The sequence below is a fragment of the Scyliorhinus torazame genome, chromosome 3, assembly GCF_047496885.1.
Source record: "Scyliorhinus torazame isolate Kashiwa2021f chromosome 3, sScyTor2.1, whole genome shotgun sequence".
In the NCBI taxonomy this organism is placed as follows: Eukaryota; Metazoa; Chordata; class Chondrichthyes; order Carcharhiniformes; family Scyliorhinidae; genus Scyliorhinus; species Scyliorhinus torazame.
This window is the reverse complement of record NC_092709.1, coordinates 281,433,618-281,451,808: the sequence shown is the minus strand read 5'-3', so window position 1 is coordinate 281,451,808 and position 18,191 is coordinate 281,433,618. Positions and strand designations below refer to the sequence as shown.

The following is an 18,191-nucleotide window of genomic DNA, read 5'->3' as shown; positions in this document are numbered from 1 at the left end:
CGCAAGTGGGAGGAGGAGCTGGGAAGTGAGACAGAGGATGGTCTCTGGGCAGACGCGTTGAGTAGAATCAACACGTCTGCAACATGTGCGAGGCTCAGCCTGATACAATTTAAGGTTGTTCATCGGGCTCACATGACAGTGGCCCGGATCAGCAGATTCTTTGAGGTTGAGGACAGGTGCGCAAAATGTGCGGGAGGACCGGCAAACCATGTCCACATGTTTTGGACATGTCCAAAGCTTAGGGGATTTTGGCAGGGGTTTGCGGACATAATGTTCACGGTGTTAAAAACAAGGGTGGCACCGAGTCCAGAGGTGGCGATTTTCGGGGTGTCAGAAGACCTGGGAATCCAGGAGGAGAAAGAGGCAGATGTTCTGGCCCTTGCTTCCCTGGTAGCCCGGAGACGGATACTATTAGCATGGAGGGACTCAAATCCCCCGAAGTCGGAGACCTGGCTATCGGACATGTTTGGAGAAAATCAAGTTCGCCTTGGGAGGGTTCACCAGGAGGTGTTGCACTCAAAGCTACAGCTATCTGGAAAGCAACAGTGTGCCTGGAGGACAGTGACCACAGAATGCACGCGTTTAGCAAAGAATAGATTTAATTATTGCCAAAAACTGGGAGGCTGGTTTATCATTGATTGGCAATGTTTCACAGAATTACAAATGGAGCGCCTTTAAAAGAAGATGAATAGTAACATGAATAGGGGAACATGAATAATAACATGAATAGGGGAGAGGCAGTGGTATTGTCGCTGGACTAGTAATTCAGAGACCCAGGGTAATGCTCTGATGACCTGGGTTTGAATCCCACCAGGGCTGTTGGTGGAATTTGTATTCAATAAAAATCTGGAATTAAAAATATAAAGGTGACCATGAAACCATTGTTGATCGTAGTAAAAACCCATCTGCTTTACTAAAGTCCTTTAGGGAAGGAAATCTGCCATCCTTACCTGGACTGGCCTACATGTGACTCCAGACCCACAGCAATAGGGTGGGCAATAGATCAACACCCACATACCATGAACGAATAAAGAAAAACTGCATAACAAAGATCAGGAAGTGAAAATGTGTCTCTAAATGGGTGAATAAAGAAATTAAGTGGGGAAATAATGAGGGAAAAATGGTGTGTGAAATTTCTGTGGGGATGAACGAGAAAGGGCTCACGAAGACAAATACAGGATTGTGCAGTAACAAATTAAAAGGTTGATCAGTACGGATAAGAGAGACCTAGAAATCTGAGGACAAAAGAGACATAAACTGTAAATTAGACAGATGGGTAAATCTGTATAAAAATTTCGACAGCATTCACCTGCCATCTTCAATTTTTATGACATGATAAAATGATTTGCGTTTTGCTCTCTTGATCTGTAGCATTTTTAAAATTCTCAACAAGTGTGGCTCCTCTTCAAAATGCTTGTTTCTATCTTGCTGCTGCCTTGTCCACAAGGGAAATTAGTTCCCAGCTCTCCTGCAAAGCATGTCTCTAGCTGACAAATGTACATTAGGCAGAAATTTGTGGTTGTTGAGTATGGATCCACTTGGAGATTGGTTATCCCACTGGGATTACAGTTTTAGCATCATTACTTTTTACTAATTGCATAAATCGCATAGATGTAAGCATTGTGGAACTGGTGTGCAAGTTTGCAGATGTCACAAAAATGAATGCAAGTGTCAGGATAGCACTGGAGAAGGAGCTTCTGCAAGTGGATCTAGCTATGCTGGGGAATTGATAACCTTCAATTTATATAACTACAGTGCAATGTACTTGAGCAGGGCCAGTGGTTCATGTACTCACGCTATACAGTACTGAATTAAGGTCAGTAGCATGAGAAAGGGATTTTGGTGCCATTGACAGAACATTCTAAAGGTTCATGCCCAATGACAGGAAGTGGTAACTAAAATTAACAGGGTGTTTGTTTATATAAACAGAACATTTCAACATCAAGAAGTATCTCATCTCATGGACAGTATGTTTCCAGCCCAATGAGGAAGGAGGAATTGCTGGATTTGGTTCTGTGGAATGAGATGGGTCAAGAGGATCAACTGGCAGTTGGGAAACATTTAAGGAACAGTGCCTATAGTACCATAGATTAGCTGTGGAAAAGGTCAAGAAACAACCTATAGCGAAAATACTTCATTGGAGGATGAAACATTTCAGAAGGCTGAGAATGGATCTGTCCCATACATACATATATATATATATGTGTATGTGAAATGAAATGAAAATCGCTTATTGTCACAAGTAGGCTTCAAATGAAGTTACTGTGAAAAGCCCCTAGTCGCCACATTCCGGCGCCTGTTCGGGGAGGCTGGTGCGGGGTTTATATGTAGGAGCAGGAAAGAATAGGCCATTCTGTCCCTCAATCCTGCTCTACCATTTGATAAGATCATGGCTCATCTGATCATGGCCTCAACTGCACTTTCTTGTCTACCTCCTATAATCTTTAACTCCCCTGTCAGTCAAGAATCTTTCTTAGTCTGAAAAATATTGATTGACCCTGCCTCCATCATTCACTGGGAAAGACATTTCCACAAATTAACGGCCCTCTGAGAGAAAAAAAACATTCCTAATCACCATCTTGAATGCGAGACCCATTTTTAAACCATGTCTCCCCAGTTCTAGTTTCTCCCATAAGGGGAATTTTCATCTCAACATCCACCCTGTCAAGTCCCCTCAAGATCTTATGTATTTCAATTAGGTCACCTCTCATTCGTCGAAACTCCAGTGGCTACCAACCTGTTCAACCTTTCCTCATAAGATAACGCCTTCATCCCAGGAGCCAATCGAGTGAACATTCTCTGAACTGCTTCTAAGGCAAGTAAATCCTTTTGTAAGTCAGGAGACCAAAATTGCAAAGGATTGTCTGTCCCACATGAATGGCAATCAATGATTGGCAGGCAAATCTTTAAAGGAACAATGGGCTGCCTTTAAAGAGGACATGGTTTAGCGCAGTTCAGGTACAATCCCACGTGGAGGAAAGATAGGGAAATCAAGGTCAGAACTACCTGAATGACAAAAGAGACGAAGCCGAGACAAACTATATATGATAGATATCAGATTGCTAACACAAGTGAGAACCAGGCTGAAGAACAAATGTTTAGAAAAAAATGAGAGGCAAAGAGAGAGTAGGAGAAGAGATTGGCAGCTAACATAAAAGGGAATCCAAAGGTCTTCTACAGCCATACAAATAGTAAAGCTTTACTAAAAGGAAGGCAGGGACAATTAGAGACTGAAAAGGCGATCTACATGTGGAGGCAGAGTATGGTTGCCATACCAAATAGAGTACTTTGCATCTGTCTTTAGTAAGGAAGCAGGGTGGCACATTGGCACAATGGCTACACACTGCTGCCTCACAGCCAGGGTCCCAGGTTCAATTCCAGCCTTGGATCACTGTCTGTGTGGAGTTTGTACATTCTCCCCTTGTCTCCATGGATTTCTTCCGGGTGCTCAGGTTCCTCCCACAGTCCAAAGATGTGCAGGTTAAGGGGATTGGCCATGGTAAATTGCCCCTTAGTGCCCAAATAAAAAAAGGTTGGATGGGGTTACTGGGTTACGAGGATAGGGTAGGGGGGTGTAGGCTTCCTTCAGAGGATCAGTGCAGACTCGATGGCTGAATGGCCTCCTTCTGCAGTATAGTGATTCTAAGATGTGACAAAAATCAGAGTGAAAGAGGAAGTAATAATAATAATCTTCATGGTGTCACAAATAGGCTTACATTAACACTGTAATGAAGTTACTGTGAAAATCCCCTAGTTGCCACACTACGGCGCTTGTTCGGGTACACAGAGGGAGAATTCAGAATGTCCAGTTCACCTAACAAGCACGTCTTTCGGGACTTGTGGAAGGAAACTTGAGCACCCGGAGGAAACCCACATAGACATGGGGAGAACATGCAGACTCCGCACAGACAGTGACCCAAACCGGGAATCAAACCCGGGTCCCTGGTGCTGAGGGGAACAAGCCACCGAGGGCGATAGCGATATAGCTGCACCGGTTCCTTGATAAGGAGCGAACCATGAGGTGGCCCAGGCAGACAAGGTGCTGCGCCTGGGAGGGCAATGAGTTTCGTGTGTACCAGGATCTGGGTGCAGGGCTGGCCAAGAGAGGGGGCAAGTTTCAGTAAGGTCAAGGCGGCCCTCTCCAAGAAGGGGGTAAAGTTTGGACTATTGTACCTGGCGTGCCTGTGGATGATCTATGGGGGCTGGGAGCTGTATTTTGGATCTTTGGAGGCGGTGGCGGAGTTTATGAGAGACAATGTACTGGCAGAAGGTGGGTCTTGAACTTTGCTGGAGGCGTTGTGATGCTGCTGTAAAACTTTTGTTCGGAGCCATTTCTTTTCTCTCTTTTTTGGGGGTTTCTGTTCTTTTTGTTCTGTTCTTTGACAAGGGATGGTGGTTGGTTTCTTCTTTCTGTTCCTATTGATTGTTTGCACTATTGTTTGAGCGGGTGGGTAGGTGAATCAATGGGGGATAGGATGCTAGTCGCCAGGTGCGGGAGCTGCCATGCTAGCTGGGCGGGCTAGTATACGGCAGCACAGTGGGGGGGGGGTGAGCGGAAGGTTAGCAAGGGGAGGGGGGATGGGGGTGGAGCACCTGGGGGGGGGGGTCGTACTGCTGACAAGGATGGGGCCTTTAAAATAGGGGAGGAGGATTGATGATGGTGGGTGCCCGAGGGCAGACCAAGGGAGGTGCGGGGCACGGTCAGAGGCTGGCCCAAGAGGGGCTATGGCTGATCGGCAGGATGCCCCCCCCCCCCACCCCCCGACCAGGCTGGTCACGTGGAACATTCAAGGTTTGAATGGGCCATTCAAGAGGGCCGGTGTGTCTGCACACTTGAGGTAACTGAAGGCAGATGTGGCCATGCTGCAAGAGACACACCTGAAGGTGGGGAACCAGATCAGGTTGAGGAAAGGATGGGTTGGGCAAGTATTTCATTCGGGGTTCAACTTTAAAATGAAGGAAGTGGCGATTTTGGTCAATAAGCGGGTGGCATTCGGGGTGGGGGAGTATAGAGGTGAACCGGGGGGGGGGGAGGAAGAGAGATATGTCATGGTTAGTGGGAAATAGGAGGGAATGCCGGTAATGCTGCTGAATATTTATGTCCTGAACATGGAATTCATGAGGCGGGTGCTGGGAAGGATTCCGAACCTAGATTCCCATCGACTGATTATGGGGGGAGACTGCAACACGATCCTGGATCCAAGACTGGGCCGGTCGAGCCATAGGTTGGGTAAGGTATCAGCTACAGCTATGGAGCTCTGGGGGTTCATTGAGCACATGGGGGGGGATCAATCCGAGGAGATTTGGGTGGCCGAGGGGGAAATAATTTTAATTCTACTCCCATGTGCACAAGGTGTACTCCTGAATATATTTCTTTGTGCTGGATAAAACGCTGCTGGCAGAGGTGATAGATGCTGAATATTCATCAACAGTGGTGTTGGATCACGCTCTGCATTGACTGGACCTGCGAGTGAGCAAAGGAAGGGCCCAGCGCCCACAATGAAGTTTGGAAGTGGGGCTGTTAGTGGAGGAGGTGGTATGTGAGCGGGTGAGGGAAGCCATCCGGGGGTATATGAAGATTAACAATATGGGGGAGGTCTGGGATGAACTGAAGGCAGTTAGCAGGGGGAATTTATTTCTATTTGGGTACACAAAGAGAAGGCGTTGCGGGTGGAGAGAGAGAGAGGCTGGTGGGGGAAATCCTACACATGGACAGGAGATACGCGGAGACCCCAGGGGAAGGGCTTTTGAAGGAACGCCAGAGGCTACAATTGGAATTTGGTCTCCTATCCACGGGCAAGGCTGAGGAGGGTTAGAGGAGCGGTGTATGAGTACGGGGAAAAAGCGAGCAGGATGCTGGCGCATCCGTTGAGGAAACAGGAGGCGGCGAGAGAGATTGGGAAAGTGAGGGATGCAGGGGGAGGTGGTCTTGGATCCGGCAGGGGTGAATGGAGTGTTTTGAGATTTCTACAGCAAGCTGTATAATAATAATAATAATAATAATCGCTTATTGTCACAAGTAGACTTCAATGAAGTTACTGTGAAAAGCCCCCAGTCGCCACATTCCGGCACCTGTTCGGGGAAGCCGGTACGGGAATTGAACCCACGCCGCTGGCCTTGTTCTGCATAACAAGCCAGCTGTTTAGTCAACTGTGCTAAACCAGCCCCTATTTCGGAATCCCCCGCCGGAGAAGAGGGGATTCGACGATTTTTGAGAGGGCTGGAGTTCCCAAAGGTGTATGAGGAGCTGGTGGAGGGCCTGGAGGCCCCAACTGGGTTTGGGGAGGTAATAGAGGGGCTGGAGGCAATGCAATCGGGTATGGTCCCAGGGCCGGATGGATAGCCGGTGGAATTTTCTAAGATGTTTTTGGGGGTGCTGGGGCCGATGTTGGTAAGGGCATTTAATGAAGCAAAGGAGCTGGGAGTGCTTCCCCCAATGTTGTCGCAGGTGTCGATCTCTCTCATCTTGAAACAGGACAAAAATCTGGAAAGGTGGGGGTCATATAGACCAATCTCCTTATTGAATGTGGATGCCAAACTGCTGGCAAAGGTCCTGCCCACGCGGATCGAGGATTGTATCCCAGGGGTAATAGGGGAAGATCAGACGGTGTTTATTAAGGGGCGACAGCTGGCGAACAATATTAGGCGGCTCTTGAACATAATCATGATGCCTACAGAGGGGCATGGGGTTGAGATGGTGGTGGCTATGGATGCAGAGAAGGCCTTCGATCGGGTGGAGTGGGAATTCTTATGAGAGGTCCTGGGACGGTTTGGGTTTGGGCAGGGATTTGTGGACTGGGTCCGGTTGCTTTAACAGGCACCGGTGGCAAACATGCAGACAAATCGGGTGGGGTCGGAATATTTTAGGCTGTACCGGGAGACAAGGCAGGAATACCCACTCTCTCCACTGCTGATTGCCCTGTCCATAGAGCCTTTGGCAATGGCGCTGTGAGCTTCAAAGGTCTGGCAGGGGAGAGTACGAGGGGGGGGTGGAGCATAGGGTCTCACTCTATGTGGATGATTTGCTCTTATATATATATCAGACCCATTGGGGGGGATTGGATGGATTATGGGGATACTCGAGGAATTCGGCCGGTTCTCGGGGTATAAATTGAATATGGGCAAAAGTGAGGGTTTTGCGATCCAGGCAAGGGGGCAGGAGAGGACATTGGGGAAGATGCCATTCAAGGTGGTGGGAGGGAGCTTTAGGTACTTGGGTATCCAGGTGGCACGGGAATGGGGACAGCCCCACAAATTGAATCTGGGTAGGCTAATAGAGCAGATGAAGGGGGACTTCCGGAGGTGGGTCGCGCTCCCACTGTCTCGGGCTGGGAGGGTACAGATTGTAAAAATGACAGTCCTCCCGAGGTTGCTGTTTGTTTTTCAATGTTCCCCAATTTCTATCCCTGAGGTGTTTTTTGGGAAGATGAATGCGGTAATTTTGGGATTTATTTGGGCTGGTAAATCCCCGCGGGTGAGGAAGGTGCTGCTGGAGCGAGGGAGTGGGGAGGGGGGGCTGGCTGTTCCGAACTTTATTAACTATTACTGGGCGGCGAAGGTCGATGGTCAGGAAGTGGGTAGTGGGGGAGAGATCGGTGTGGGAGCAGGTGGAGGCGGCATCCTGTAAGGACACAAGTTTGGGGGCATTGTTAACGGCACCTCTGCCATTCTCGCCGGCTCAGTACTCCACAAGCCCAGTAGTAGTGGCAGCCCTGAGGGTGTGGGGACAGTGGCAGCAGCACATGGGTACCAATATGCGATAACCATCGGTTCGCTCAGGGGGTGCTGGATGGGGGCTTTCGGAGGTGGCAGCGGGCAGAGATCGAGAATTTGGGGGATCTATTTATTGATGAGGGTTTTCTGAGTTTGGAGGAGCTGGAGGAAGAGTTTGAGTTGTCAGGTGGAACGGGTTCCGGTATCTGCAAGTGAGGGATTTTGTACGGAGGCAGGTCTCGAGCTTTCCACACCTCCCGCAAAGGGGGTTATAGGATAAGGTGATGTCAAGAACAGGAGTTGGGGAGGGGTAGGTTTCGGAGATCTATAGGGAGTTGATGGAATGGGAGGGAGCACCAATAGGGGAGGTGAAGAGAAAGTGGGAAGAGAGTTGGGGGAGGAATTGGAGGATGTGTTATGGAGGAGGCCCTGCGGAGAGTTAATGCGTCCTTGTCGTGTGCCAGGCTCAGCCTGACCAATTCAAGGTGGTCCACAAGGCTCATATATCTATGGCCCGGATGTGCAGGTTCATAGAATCAGAGAATTTTCAGTGCAGAAAGAGGCCATTCGGCCCATTGACTTTGCACCAGTTCTTGGAAAGAACATCCTACTTATGCCCACACCTCCACCCAATCCCGTAACCCAGCAACCCCACTTAACTTAAGGGCAATTTTGCATGGCCAATCCACCTAACCTGCACATCTTTGGACTGTGGGAGGAAACCGGAGCACCCGGCGGAACACAGACACGGGGAGAATGTGCAGATTCCCAAGCCGGGAATCGAACCTGGGACCCTGGAACTGTGAGGCAACTGTGCTAACCACTGTGCTACTGTGCGCTCAAAGGTTCTTTGAGGAGGTGGAGGACATGTGTGGGCGATGTGGGGGGAAGTCCTGCAAATCTTGTACACATGTTCTGGGTGTGTCTGAGGCTGAAGGGTTTTTGGCAGGGATTTGTGGACGTCATGCCACAGGTCCTGCAAGAGAGGGTGGCGCCGAGTCCAGAGGTGGTGATCTTTGGAATGTCGGAAGACCCGGTGCCCTGGAGACGTTTTGGCCTTTGCTTCCCTGGTGCCCCGGAGACGGAATTTACTGGGATGGAGGGACTCGGAGCCCCCGAAATCGGTGGGCCCCGATGGCGGGCCAGGCCACAAAGGAGACTCCCTTTAGGGTCGAACTCCCCCCTCACCCCCCCACAGGCTGCCCTCGGAATCTTCCAAGCCGAGGTCCCGCCAGCTACGAGCAGGCAGGACTCGGGTTTTCAGTTACAGCTGTTCGGCCCATCCCGGGCGGAGAATCGCCGGGGAGGCCCCGTAGAGCGGCACTGGCCAGCGGCGCGCCGACTGCGCCGGTGCCAATGATGCCGATTCTCTGCTCTGCGGAGAATCGCGTCCCGGCGTCGGGGCGGCATGGCGCGATTCGCGCCGGTCGTGGCGATTCTCCGGCCCGTTCCCGGGCTGAGAGAATCCCGCCCAGGGTTCCAGGGAAAGACTGGGAAGTGGGACTAGCTGAATTGCTCTTGCAGAGTGCTGACACCGTCTCCTTCCCTGTGGTAATCATTCTGTGATTCTATACAAAACTCTGGTTAGGCTGTAAATATTCCAAGTGTGATTTATTGCCTCTGAATGGAGTGGCTTGCTGCGCTATTTCAGAGGACATTTAAGAGTCACCACATTGCTGTGAATATGTAGTCACATGTAGGTCAGACCAGGTTTTCTTTCCTGAAAGAACACTGGTGAACCAGATGAGTTTTTAATGACAATAATTTCATGGTCATCATTTGGCATCAAGCCCATCACTGGCATTCAGTTAATGATGTATGTGGATGAGATTAATTTTACAGTACTACAAAACAGTGCTGTAATTTCCCTATGCTACTCCTGAGATTATGCTTTGATTCCAATGTGCCATTCCTCTGATTTAATGCTGGGCCAGCCTGTGCTGTTTCCTTAGTTTGATGCTGACTATTCGTGGGTTTTATTACATCTTTCTCCCAGGACTAGATCATCTGGTACAGTTAAACAGTTACAGAACCATTTCCATGTAAAGTCAATTGCAGAAATTAAAGATAGCAATTTACTTAATATTTGATTGATCTCTTCAATCAACCAGCCTCTTTTCAGTTTCTCAAACCACTGGAGATGCGGTATTGAATAACTATTGAGCAAGTTAATGGTGATTTCCTCTTAAGGATAAATTCAACTCATTTTAATTTACGAATTTAATTTAAGAACATTTCAATTTAACCATGAATTAAAACTACTTTTCATTTAATCTACAGCAATGAAAGTTCCAAGACGATCACTGGGAATGTGATTTCTCTTTAAGAGACAATTCGAGCTTCCAGCTGCCTCCTCTAATGCTTGCATGTTTTTCTCATTCCAGGTGGGCTAAATTCAATAGACCCTGGGACAGACAAGAGGGTTGCAATGCCCAAATAACGCAATATCTATTGAATGTAAGCCAGACAGCACAGCCATTCTGTGCTGCTGGCTGCTTTAAATAATTTCAACTTCCAGCCAGTGCTAATTGGGCTGGTGATACGCTGGACTCATCAAGTGGCTCACACCAGTTAAAGCTAAATGTCATGTTTTGAAGAGGACAGAATCAAAATATTACAGATTCTGGACAGCTGAAAATAATTTAGCAAATCAGGAAGCACCTGTGCAGAGAAACCAGTGTTAACTTTTCAAGTGTTAGGAAAACAAAGGTTGTTTTAAGAGATTTATATTTGTATTGGTAAACACTAGAAATAAGGAACAAAACAGAAAATGCTGGAAGATCCCAACGGGTCTGACAGCATCTGTGGAGAGAGAACGGAGCTAACGTTTTGAGTCTGGATGACACTTCATCAAAATAGAAAAATTAGAGATTGGCTCAGTTCCAGCTGTGCTTCTATTGTGCTTTGAGAGGATTACATCATGAAGAGTAAATAAAAAGAAATATGTGACCATTGCTCAGCAATTGGGGGCTGTCTAGTAGAATCACTCCAGTGCAGAAGGAGGCCATTCATCAAGCTTGTACCAACCCTATGAAAGAGCAGGCTACCTATTCCAGTAAACACACCTAACCTTTTGGATACTAAGGGGCAACTTAGCATAGCTAATCCACCTAACCTGCATCATCTCTGGACTGTGGGAGAAAACCGGAGCACCCGGAGGAAACCCATGCAGACATTGAACCAGGACCCTGGCATGCTGTGAGGCAGCAGTGCTAACCACTGTGCCATTTCTATATATTTTTTTAAGGCCATTCGGCCCATCGAGCCTGCACCAACCCCCTGAAAGAGTACCCTACCTAGGCCCAATATCTCACCCTATCACCACAACCTCACCAATGTTTGGATACGAAGGAACAATTTAGTATAGCTAATCCACCTAACTCGCACATTATGGACTGTGGGAGGAAAACAGAGTGCACAGAGGAAACTCACGCAAACACAGGGAGAATATGTAAACTCCATGCAGACAGTCATTGAGGTCAGAATCGAACCAGGGTCCCTGGAGCTGTGAGACTGCAGTGCTAACCACCATGCAGCCCTGCACAGTGGGCGGCACGGTAGCACAGTAGTTAGCACTGCTGCTTCATAGTGCCAGGGTCCCAGGTTTGATTCCTGGCTTGGGTCACGTTCTCCCCATATATGTGTGGGTTTCCTCCAGATGCTCCGGTTTCCTCTCACAAGTCCCAAAAGACGTGCTGTTAGGTAATTTGGACATTCTGAATTCTCCCTCTGTGTATCCGAACAGGCGCCGGAATGTGGCGACTAGAGGAATTTCACAGTAACTTCACTGCAGTGTTAATGTATGTCTACTTGTAATAATAAAGATTATTATTATTAAGGTAGATAGGATTTGTTTTAGTTTAGCTTTAGTTGGATATATTACAGTTGAAGATAAGGACTGGGGAGGGGGGGGGGTTTGAACATCTCTCAACTCTGCTGGAAGAAGCTGAAGAGGAAAAGGGAGCTGTAAACAGGCAGATTTCACAAAGAACCAGATAGAGTCCAGATAACCAGGGAATTGGGACAGAAAAAATGTCTTCAGAAGACTGAAGTTAAGAGAACAGAGACCAAGGAATTGTTCAGTAGAATTCAAGGGAGAAGCAGACAGTGTTGTGAGTGAAAGTCAGATGTAGTAACCAGAATTAAAAGATGGAAAGCAGAATTTAGAGAGAAAGCAGAATTTACAGATAGATTAAAAGTTTTATGCCATCATAATAGAGTCTGGAAATCGATAGTTAAAGCAATTGTGAACAGTTTGTACAACAGTCAAGACAAAGACATCCTGAAGAGGAAGTGGGAAAACCTGGATGCCTGTTCTGTGTTAATAAAAGTAGAATGGAAGCTTTGCTTCAAAGAGTCATTTGGAAAATCTGGACTGGACATTGGAATGTAAGCATTGAGGAAAAGCATTTGTTGTGGAAGAAAATATTTTTGGGGGAATGGTGTTTGGAAACTCTCATGTGACAATCATCTGAAATCCACAGATACTAACTTGGGTTCAGAGTGGAATATGTGTTTGAAGAGTCTTGGTGTTGTTGAGACTGTTGTTGTTTAAGATATACTTGTAATCCATGATAGCCTTAAAATATGTCCACATTTGTAAAGCTAAGGGGGAGTGAAGGAGTATTGCATCATGATCCAACTTTTCATGTTTAATTTTTTTTTGTTGTTCAAACGAATTTCCGGTCCTGTGACTCTTGCTCCACATTTTCAAAACAAAAGTAAGCATTACAGACCTTTCAGCCAGGGTTTCATTCAAGAATCTTCCAGAGACTCTGGGGACCCCTGTTCAAATCCCACCATGGCAGATGGTAGAAATTGAATTCTATAAATATCTGGAATGAGAAGTCTAATGATGACCATGAGAAGATTGTCGACTGTTGTAAACAAACCCAGCTAGTTCACTGATGTCCTTTAGGGAAGAAAAGCTGCTGTCCTCATCTGGTCTGGCCTACACATGACTCCAGATTCACAGCAATGTGGTTGACTCTCACATGTGCCCTGAAATGGCTAGCAAGCCACTCAGATGTATTCAACCGCTACAAATTCAAGAGAAAGGAAAGAAACACGGATAACACAGCATTGACCTAGACACAAGGAACAACAATGGCAAACCCATTCCTGTTGACCCTGCAAAGTCCTCCTTTCTAACGTCTGGGGCCTTGTGTCAAAATTGAAAGAGCAGCAGCCTGACATACTCAACTCATAGAATTATACTTCACAGATAATATCCCAGACACCATTATCACCATTCCTGGGTATGTCCTACCTCACTCCCAGGACAGACCCAGCAGAGGTGGTGGCACATTGGTATACAGTCAGGTGGCTTTTCCCAGGGAGTCCTCAACATCCACTCTGGACCCCATGGAGTCTCAAAGCTTCAGGTCAAATATGGGCAAGGACAACTCCACCTCCACGTGCGCAAGGCTCAACCTGATGCAGCTAAAAGTGGTACATAGAGCCCACTTAACAAGAACTCGAATGTGTAGGTTCTTCCCGGAGGTGGAGGACAGATGTGAGCGGTGACAAGGAGGCCCGGCCAACCATGCCCACATGTTCTGGTCTTGCCCCAGACTTGTGGAGTACTGGACAGCCTTCTTCGAGGCAATGTCCAAAGTGGTGGGGGTGAGGGTAGAGCCATGCCCGAAAGTGGCGGTCTTCAGGGTATCAGACCAGCCAGATCTATTTCTGGGGAGGAGGGCGGGTGCCCTTGCCTTTGCCTCCCTGATCGCCCACCATAGAATCCTATTCGGCTGGCGGGCAGCAGCACCACCCAAAGCTGCAGACCGGCTGTCCGACCTCTCGGAATCTCTCCAAATGGAGAAAATTAAACTCGCCATCCGAGGGTCGGACGACGGCTTCACAGAACGTGGGAGCCATTCATCCAATTGTTCCGGGACCTGTTTGTGGCCAATGAACAAGCAGAAGAATAGCCAGGTAGCCAAGAATCAGGGGAAAGTACCCAAGGTGTGAGATGGAGGGAAAGACCCAGGAGGATGGGGGGGATGGAGGGGGGGGACAGCAAAAACTAAGAGTAAAGAAAGGTGAATCACAGAAGAAGGAGTGGGGGGAAGGGGGGCAGAAGGGGGAGAAGAGGGAAGAAGGAGGAGACAGGGAACAATAGAGGAGAACCAGAAAGGGAGGGGAAGTGAGGGAATGAAAGCCAGAAGGAGAGCCCAGGAAACGACAACAAACTCGGCGAATACAGTAACAGAGAACAAGAAAATACGTGAGAAAGACGGGATGAACGGCCGAAGCGGAGGTGAACACGCAACAACAACGGCAGCGAAAATCGTCCGGGAGAAGCAAGTAACACCAACACCAGGGGCGGGATTCTTCTGTAATTGGCAGGGCGGGCAACTCCGGCGGGACGGAGTGACGTGAACCACTCCGGCTTCGGGCCGCCCCATAGGTGTGGAATCCTCCGCACCTTCAGGGGCTAGGGCCGCCCAGGAGTGGTTTGCGCCCTGCCGGACGGCGGGGATGGGGCTTGGCACCACGCCAACCGGTGCAGAAGGGCCTCTGCCGGCCGGCACAAGTTGGCGCATGCGCGGGAGCGCCATCTCCGCGCATGTGCAGTGGGCTTCGTTTCCGCACCGGCAATGCCGGACTGCTACAGCCGCCGGTGCGGAACAATATAGTGCCCCCACGGCACAGGCCCACCCGCGGATCGGTGGGCCCCAATCGCGGGTCAGGCCTCCGTGGGGGAACCTCCCGGGGCCAGATCATGCCGCGCCCCCCCCGACAACCCCGGAGGCTGCCCACAGAGCTGGGTCCCGCCGGTAGGGACCTACCTTGATTTACGCCGGCGGGACCCTCGTTAAACGGGCGGCCCGTCGCGGCCCAGAGCATTCGGTGGCCCCGGGGCCCATTGTGTCACGCCGGTCCCCGCCATTCTCCGAGGCGGGTGGCACGATTCACGCCGGGGCGTTTTTTGGGGGGTGCGGAGAATTCGGAGGACGGCGGGGGCGGGATTCTCTGACCCGGTGGGGGGTCAGAGAATCCCGCACCAGATCCATTCTCGTATTGCCCTCTCTGTATTGGACATAACTACTGTAACTGTTTCTCCGGCACCCAAGTGCATATATACCTCTCCAGTTTCCCCCCCTCCCCACAAACATGTGCCTTCTCGATGGGCCGAATGGCCTCTTTCTGCACTGTATGTTCTATGTACTTATTTGTCAAACGTAATATGCTAACTGTACAGATTTGCTGTTTTTGAGCTGGTGTACAATATCCTACCAGTTTTTTAAAATATATATTTCAATCTGTGAAAACCCAATAAAAACTTTTATAAAAAAAAGAAATATGGGCAAGGAAATCTGCTGACTATCACGATCCGTCCACCCTCAGCTGATGAATTAGTACTCTTCCATGTTGAACACCACTTGGAGGAAGCACTGAGGGTGGCAAGGGCACAGAATGTACTCTGGGTGGGGGACTTAAATCCATCACCTAGAGTGGCTTGGTAGCACCATGGCTGGCCAAGTCCTAAAGGACACAGTTGCTATAAAGGGTGTGTGACAGGTGGTGAGAGAACCAACAAGAGGGAAAAATATACTAGACCTCATCTTCACCAGCCTGTCTGCCCCAGATGCATCTGTCCATGAGAGTATCGATAGGAGTGACCACCGCATAGTTCTTGTGGAGACAAGTCCCGTCTTCACATTGAGGATACCTCCATCGTGTTGTGTGGCACTACTATCGTGCTAAGTAGTATAGATTCAGGATCGATATAGCAAATCAAGACTGTGTATACATGAGGTGCTGTGAGCCACCACAGCAGCAGAATTGTACTCAGCCACAATCTGTAACCTGAAAAACTGACATATCCTCCACTCCACCATTACCACCAAGCCAAATGTTTAAAAAAAATCTTGCTGGAATCATGTTTCCCCTGCCAACTACATGTCACACCAGTGGGGATTTAGACAGGTCTAAATCGCGACGTGCTGTGCAACTGCTCACCCTTGCTTTGCTTGTGATTTCGAGGTGAGGGCAATATTGAAAGCTTACCTGCAACAGCCGCTCCAGATTCTCAGCAATGTTAGGGTTATGCCATATTGGCGTCCTCACTGTGGGTGTCTCTCTACTCCAGGAGGACAGCACTCATTGTGTGCTGTGGGTCTCGGGAGAGGAGTGGTAATATATAGCTTGAGGGACACCTATCTGCAAGCATGGGACAAGGTAAGCCGCCAGGCCTCCATGAACTACCACGAATGGCGTGGAGATTGAGCTTGCATTGCTGGCATCATTCTGTATCACATTCTAGCCAACTGAGCTAACCGGTCCCCTTATAGAATACAATTAGCTAATTCTTGTTCATTCCGTATTTTGAGCCTCAGAAGGTATGTGTTTTTAGTCAAAACCTAACTCCAAAAATATAAGTCAAGAGCCTAGGTAAACTGCGACAGAATACAGACACTTATTGAAGCCCAGCCTTCCCTGCTTTCCTACCAACAGATTATCCAGGAGCCACATTGCTTCATCTTTTGTGACATTGAACAGATCTTCATTCTTAATCTGAATGAAAATGAATCATAATCAAGCAAAATCAAAATCGATGGCGTAGCACATTAAGGCTCTAATTACTGCAAGAGAGAATAGTAGGATACTTTAGTGGTCACAGAGGAGTCCAGTAAGGGAATTCAACAAAAAGGTTTATTGTTAAAGTAAACAATGTAAAAGGACACACATGGCTCCTACCTGGGCCGCCTTTTATGTCCCAAGTCCAATAACCCACTGATGGGTCTCCGCCCTTCAGTGGGGGAGCTTGTACTCCACGTGGCTCATGGGGAGATTAATCGGTTCATCCCTGTGGGTCTTGTGGGGGTTATAACAGATACAGATCCTGATCTCAAATTTGACATTATAGAAAAGTTCTGAAGGAAGGGAACAATGGCCACCTGAACTCACCCATACCTTCTATCCTGGCCTGGACTTTTTGGATGGCGAATGCTCGGCTCTAACAAGCATTGATTGGCAGGTGAGACTTCCGTCCATCGCCAGGAGGAAGTCCCGCCTTGGAGAGATGCCAGACAATCAGGTTGGTGGGCAGCTCTCCGGGCGCTCCCAAGAACAGTGCTGCAGTGATCTGAAGACACATTACAGTGACATGCCTAGGACTAAGTGTCAGAACATGGAGGCCAGGAGAGGTGGGCGGGGAGGTGGGTAGGTGGGAAGGGGGCACCTGGGGAAGGTCCAGGAAGAAGGGATCACAAAGGGGGAAGACGTTTGAGATCCCAGGGATAGACTGAGAGGGGAGGGAAGTCCAGAGGTCTACCAGCCATCGGAGGGCACCAGCTAGGATGGTTCTCCCTTCCAAGTCTGCCCACTTCATCACAAAATTCCTTCCAGGTTGGAGCAGGCAGGATCCTGGAAGAAATCCTGTCCATGCAATTTCAATTTCATGGGACTGTCTTGATGGGCCAGGTGGTCTTTTACTGCCTCCCCATTATGTAGTTTATTGAAATCTTTGTCAAATATTTGGTTTGGGACTTGTTTTCTTGAGCCTCCCATCCCCCAGAATTAAACAGTTGCTTCAGGAAAAGTTTAGCCTGTGGACCAGAGCTATTCCATTCATTCCAATAGATCACAGAGACTTGGAGAAGACTGCAAGCTTACCTGGCTCCAAAACATGTTGTAGTAGCTAGATGTGGTTTACAGGTGTATACGGTTTCTGCTTAATAAAATGAGCACCACCCTCATGCCAACTGGTTTTGGTTTCCCTCAAACCAGCAGGAACAATTATAATTTCTACATAGCAATATATGTGAAGGTGTTGTGCTGTGAGACTTCTCGATGGTGTCATTAAATATCTGCCTCAGTTCATGATGGGAGCGGACAGGACTCCTATTTCTCCAAAATGAGTAACTTTCAAGAAAGATTTATTATCTTAGTCCCTGGATTCAGCAGTTGTACATTGATGATAGGGTTCAGTATAATGCCACAAAAATGTCTACTTAAAATGTTCTCCTCCCATTTTATTTACAAATAACCTAGATAGCAACTTACATCCATTTCCTCACAGAAAGTAGAGTTGGGTCCATACTGGAGCTGACATTGATGATGGACATCATACAGTACACCTGGAGCGATGGTGGGAACCACTAATTCCTGTTTAATTGGTGGATCATTGAGACAGAAACCCCAGCCTCGACTGTAGGTAGAAAAACAAAACAAAGCTTATAAATATAAACATATGAGTGAGGAGCAGGAGTAGCCACTCGGCCCCTTGAGCCTACTCCACCATTCAATAAGATCATGGCTAATCTGATTGTAACCTCAACTCCATATTCCCACTTTACCCCCGATAACCTTTCACTCCCTTGCTTATCAGGAATCTACCGAGCTCTGCCTTAAAAATATTCAGCCTCCCCCCCCCACCCCCACTTTTTGAGGAAGAGAGTTCCAAAGACTCAGGACTCTCTGAGAAAAAGATTCTTCTCATCTCTGTCTTAAATGGCTGACCCCTTATT

The 18,191-nt window shown here is 48.3% G+C and overlaps 1 protein-coding gene across 1 annotated transcript in view; it reads right to left on the bottom strand.

The window, feature by feature from the left end:
* Nucleotides 1-18,191, bottom strand: part of LOC140409143 (A disintegrin and metalloproteinase with thrombospondin motifs 12-like) — a 951,810-nt gene that overhangs the window by 546,024 nt on the left and 387,595 nt on the right. The window contains exon 9 of the mRNA XM_072497322.1: nt 17,728-17,872. Coding sequence (XP_072353423.1) covers nt 17,728-17,872 — 145 coding nt within the window. The remainder of the gene's footprint in view (nt 1-17,727; nt 17,873-18,191) is intronic.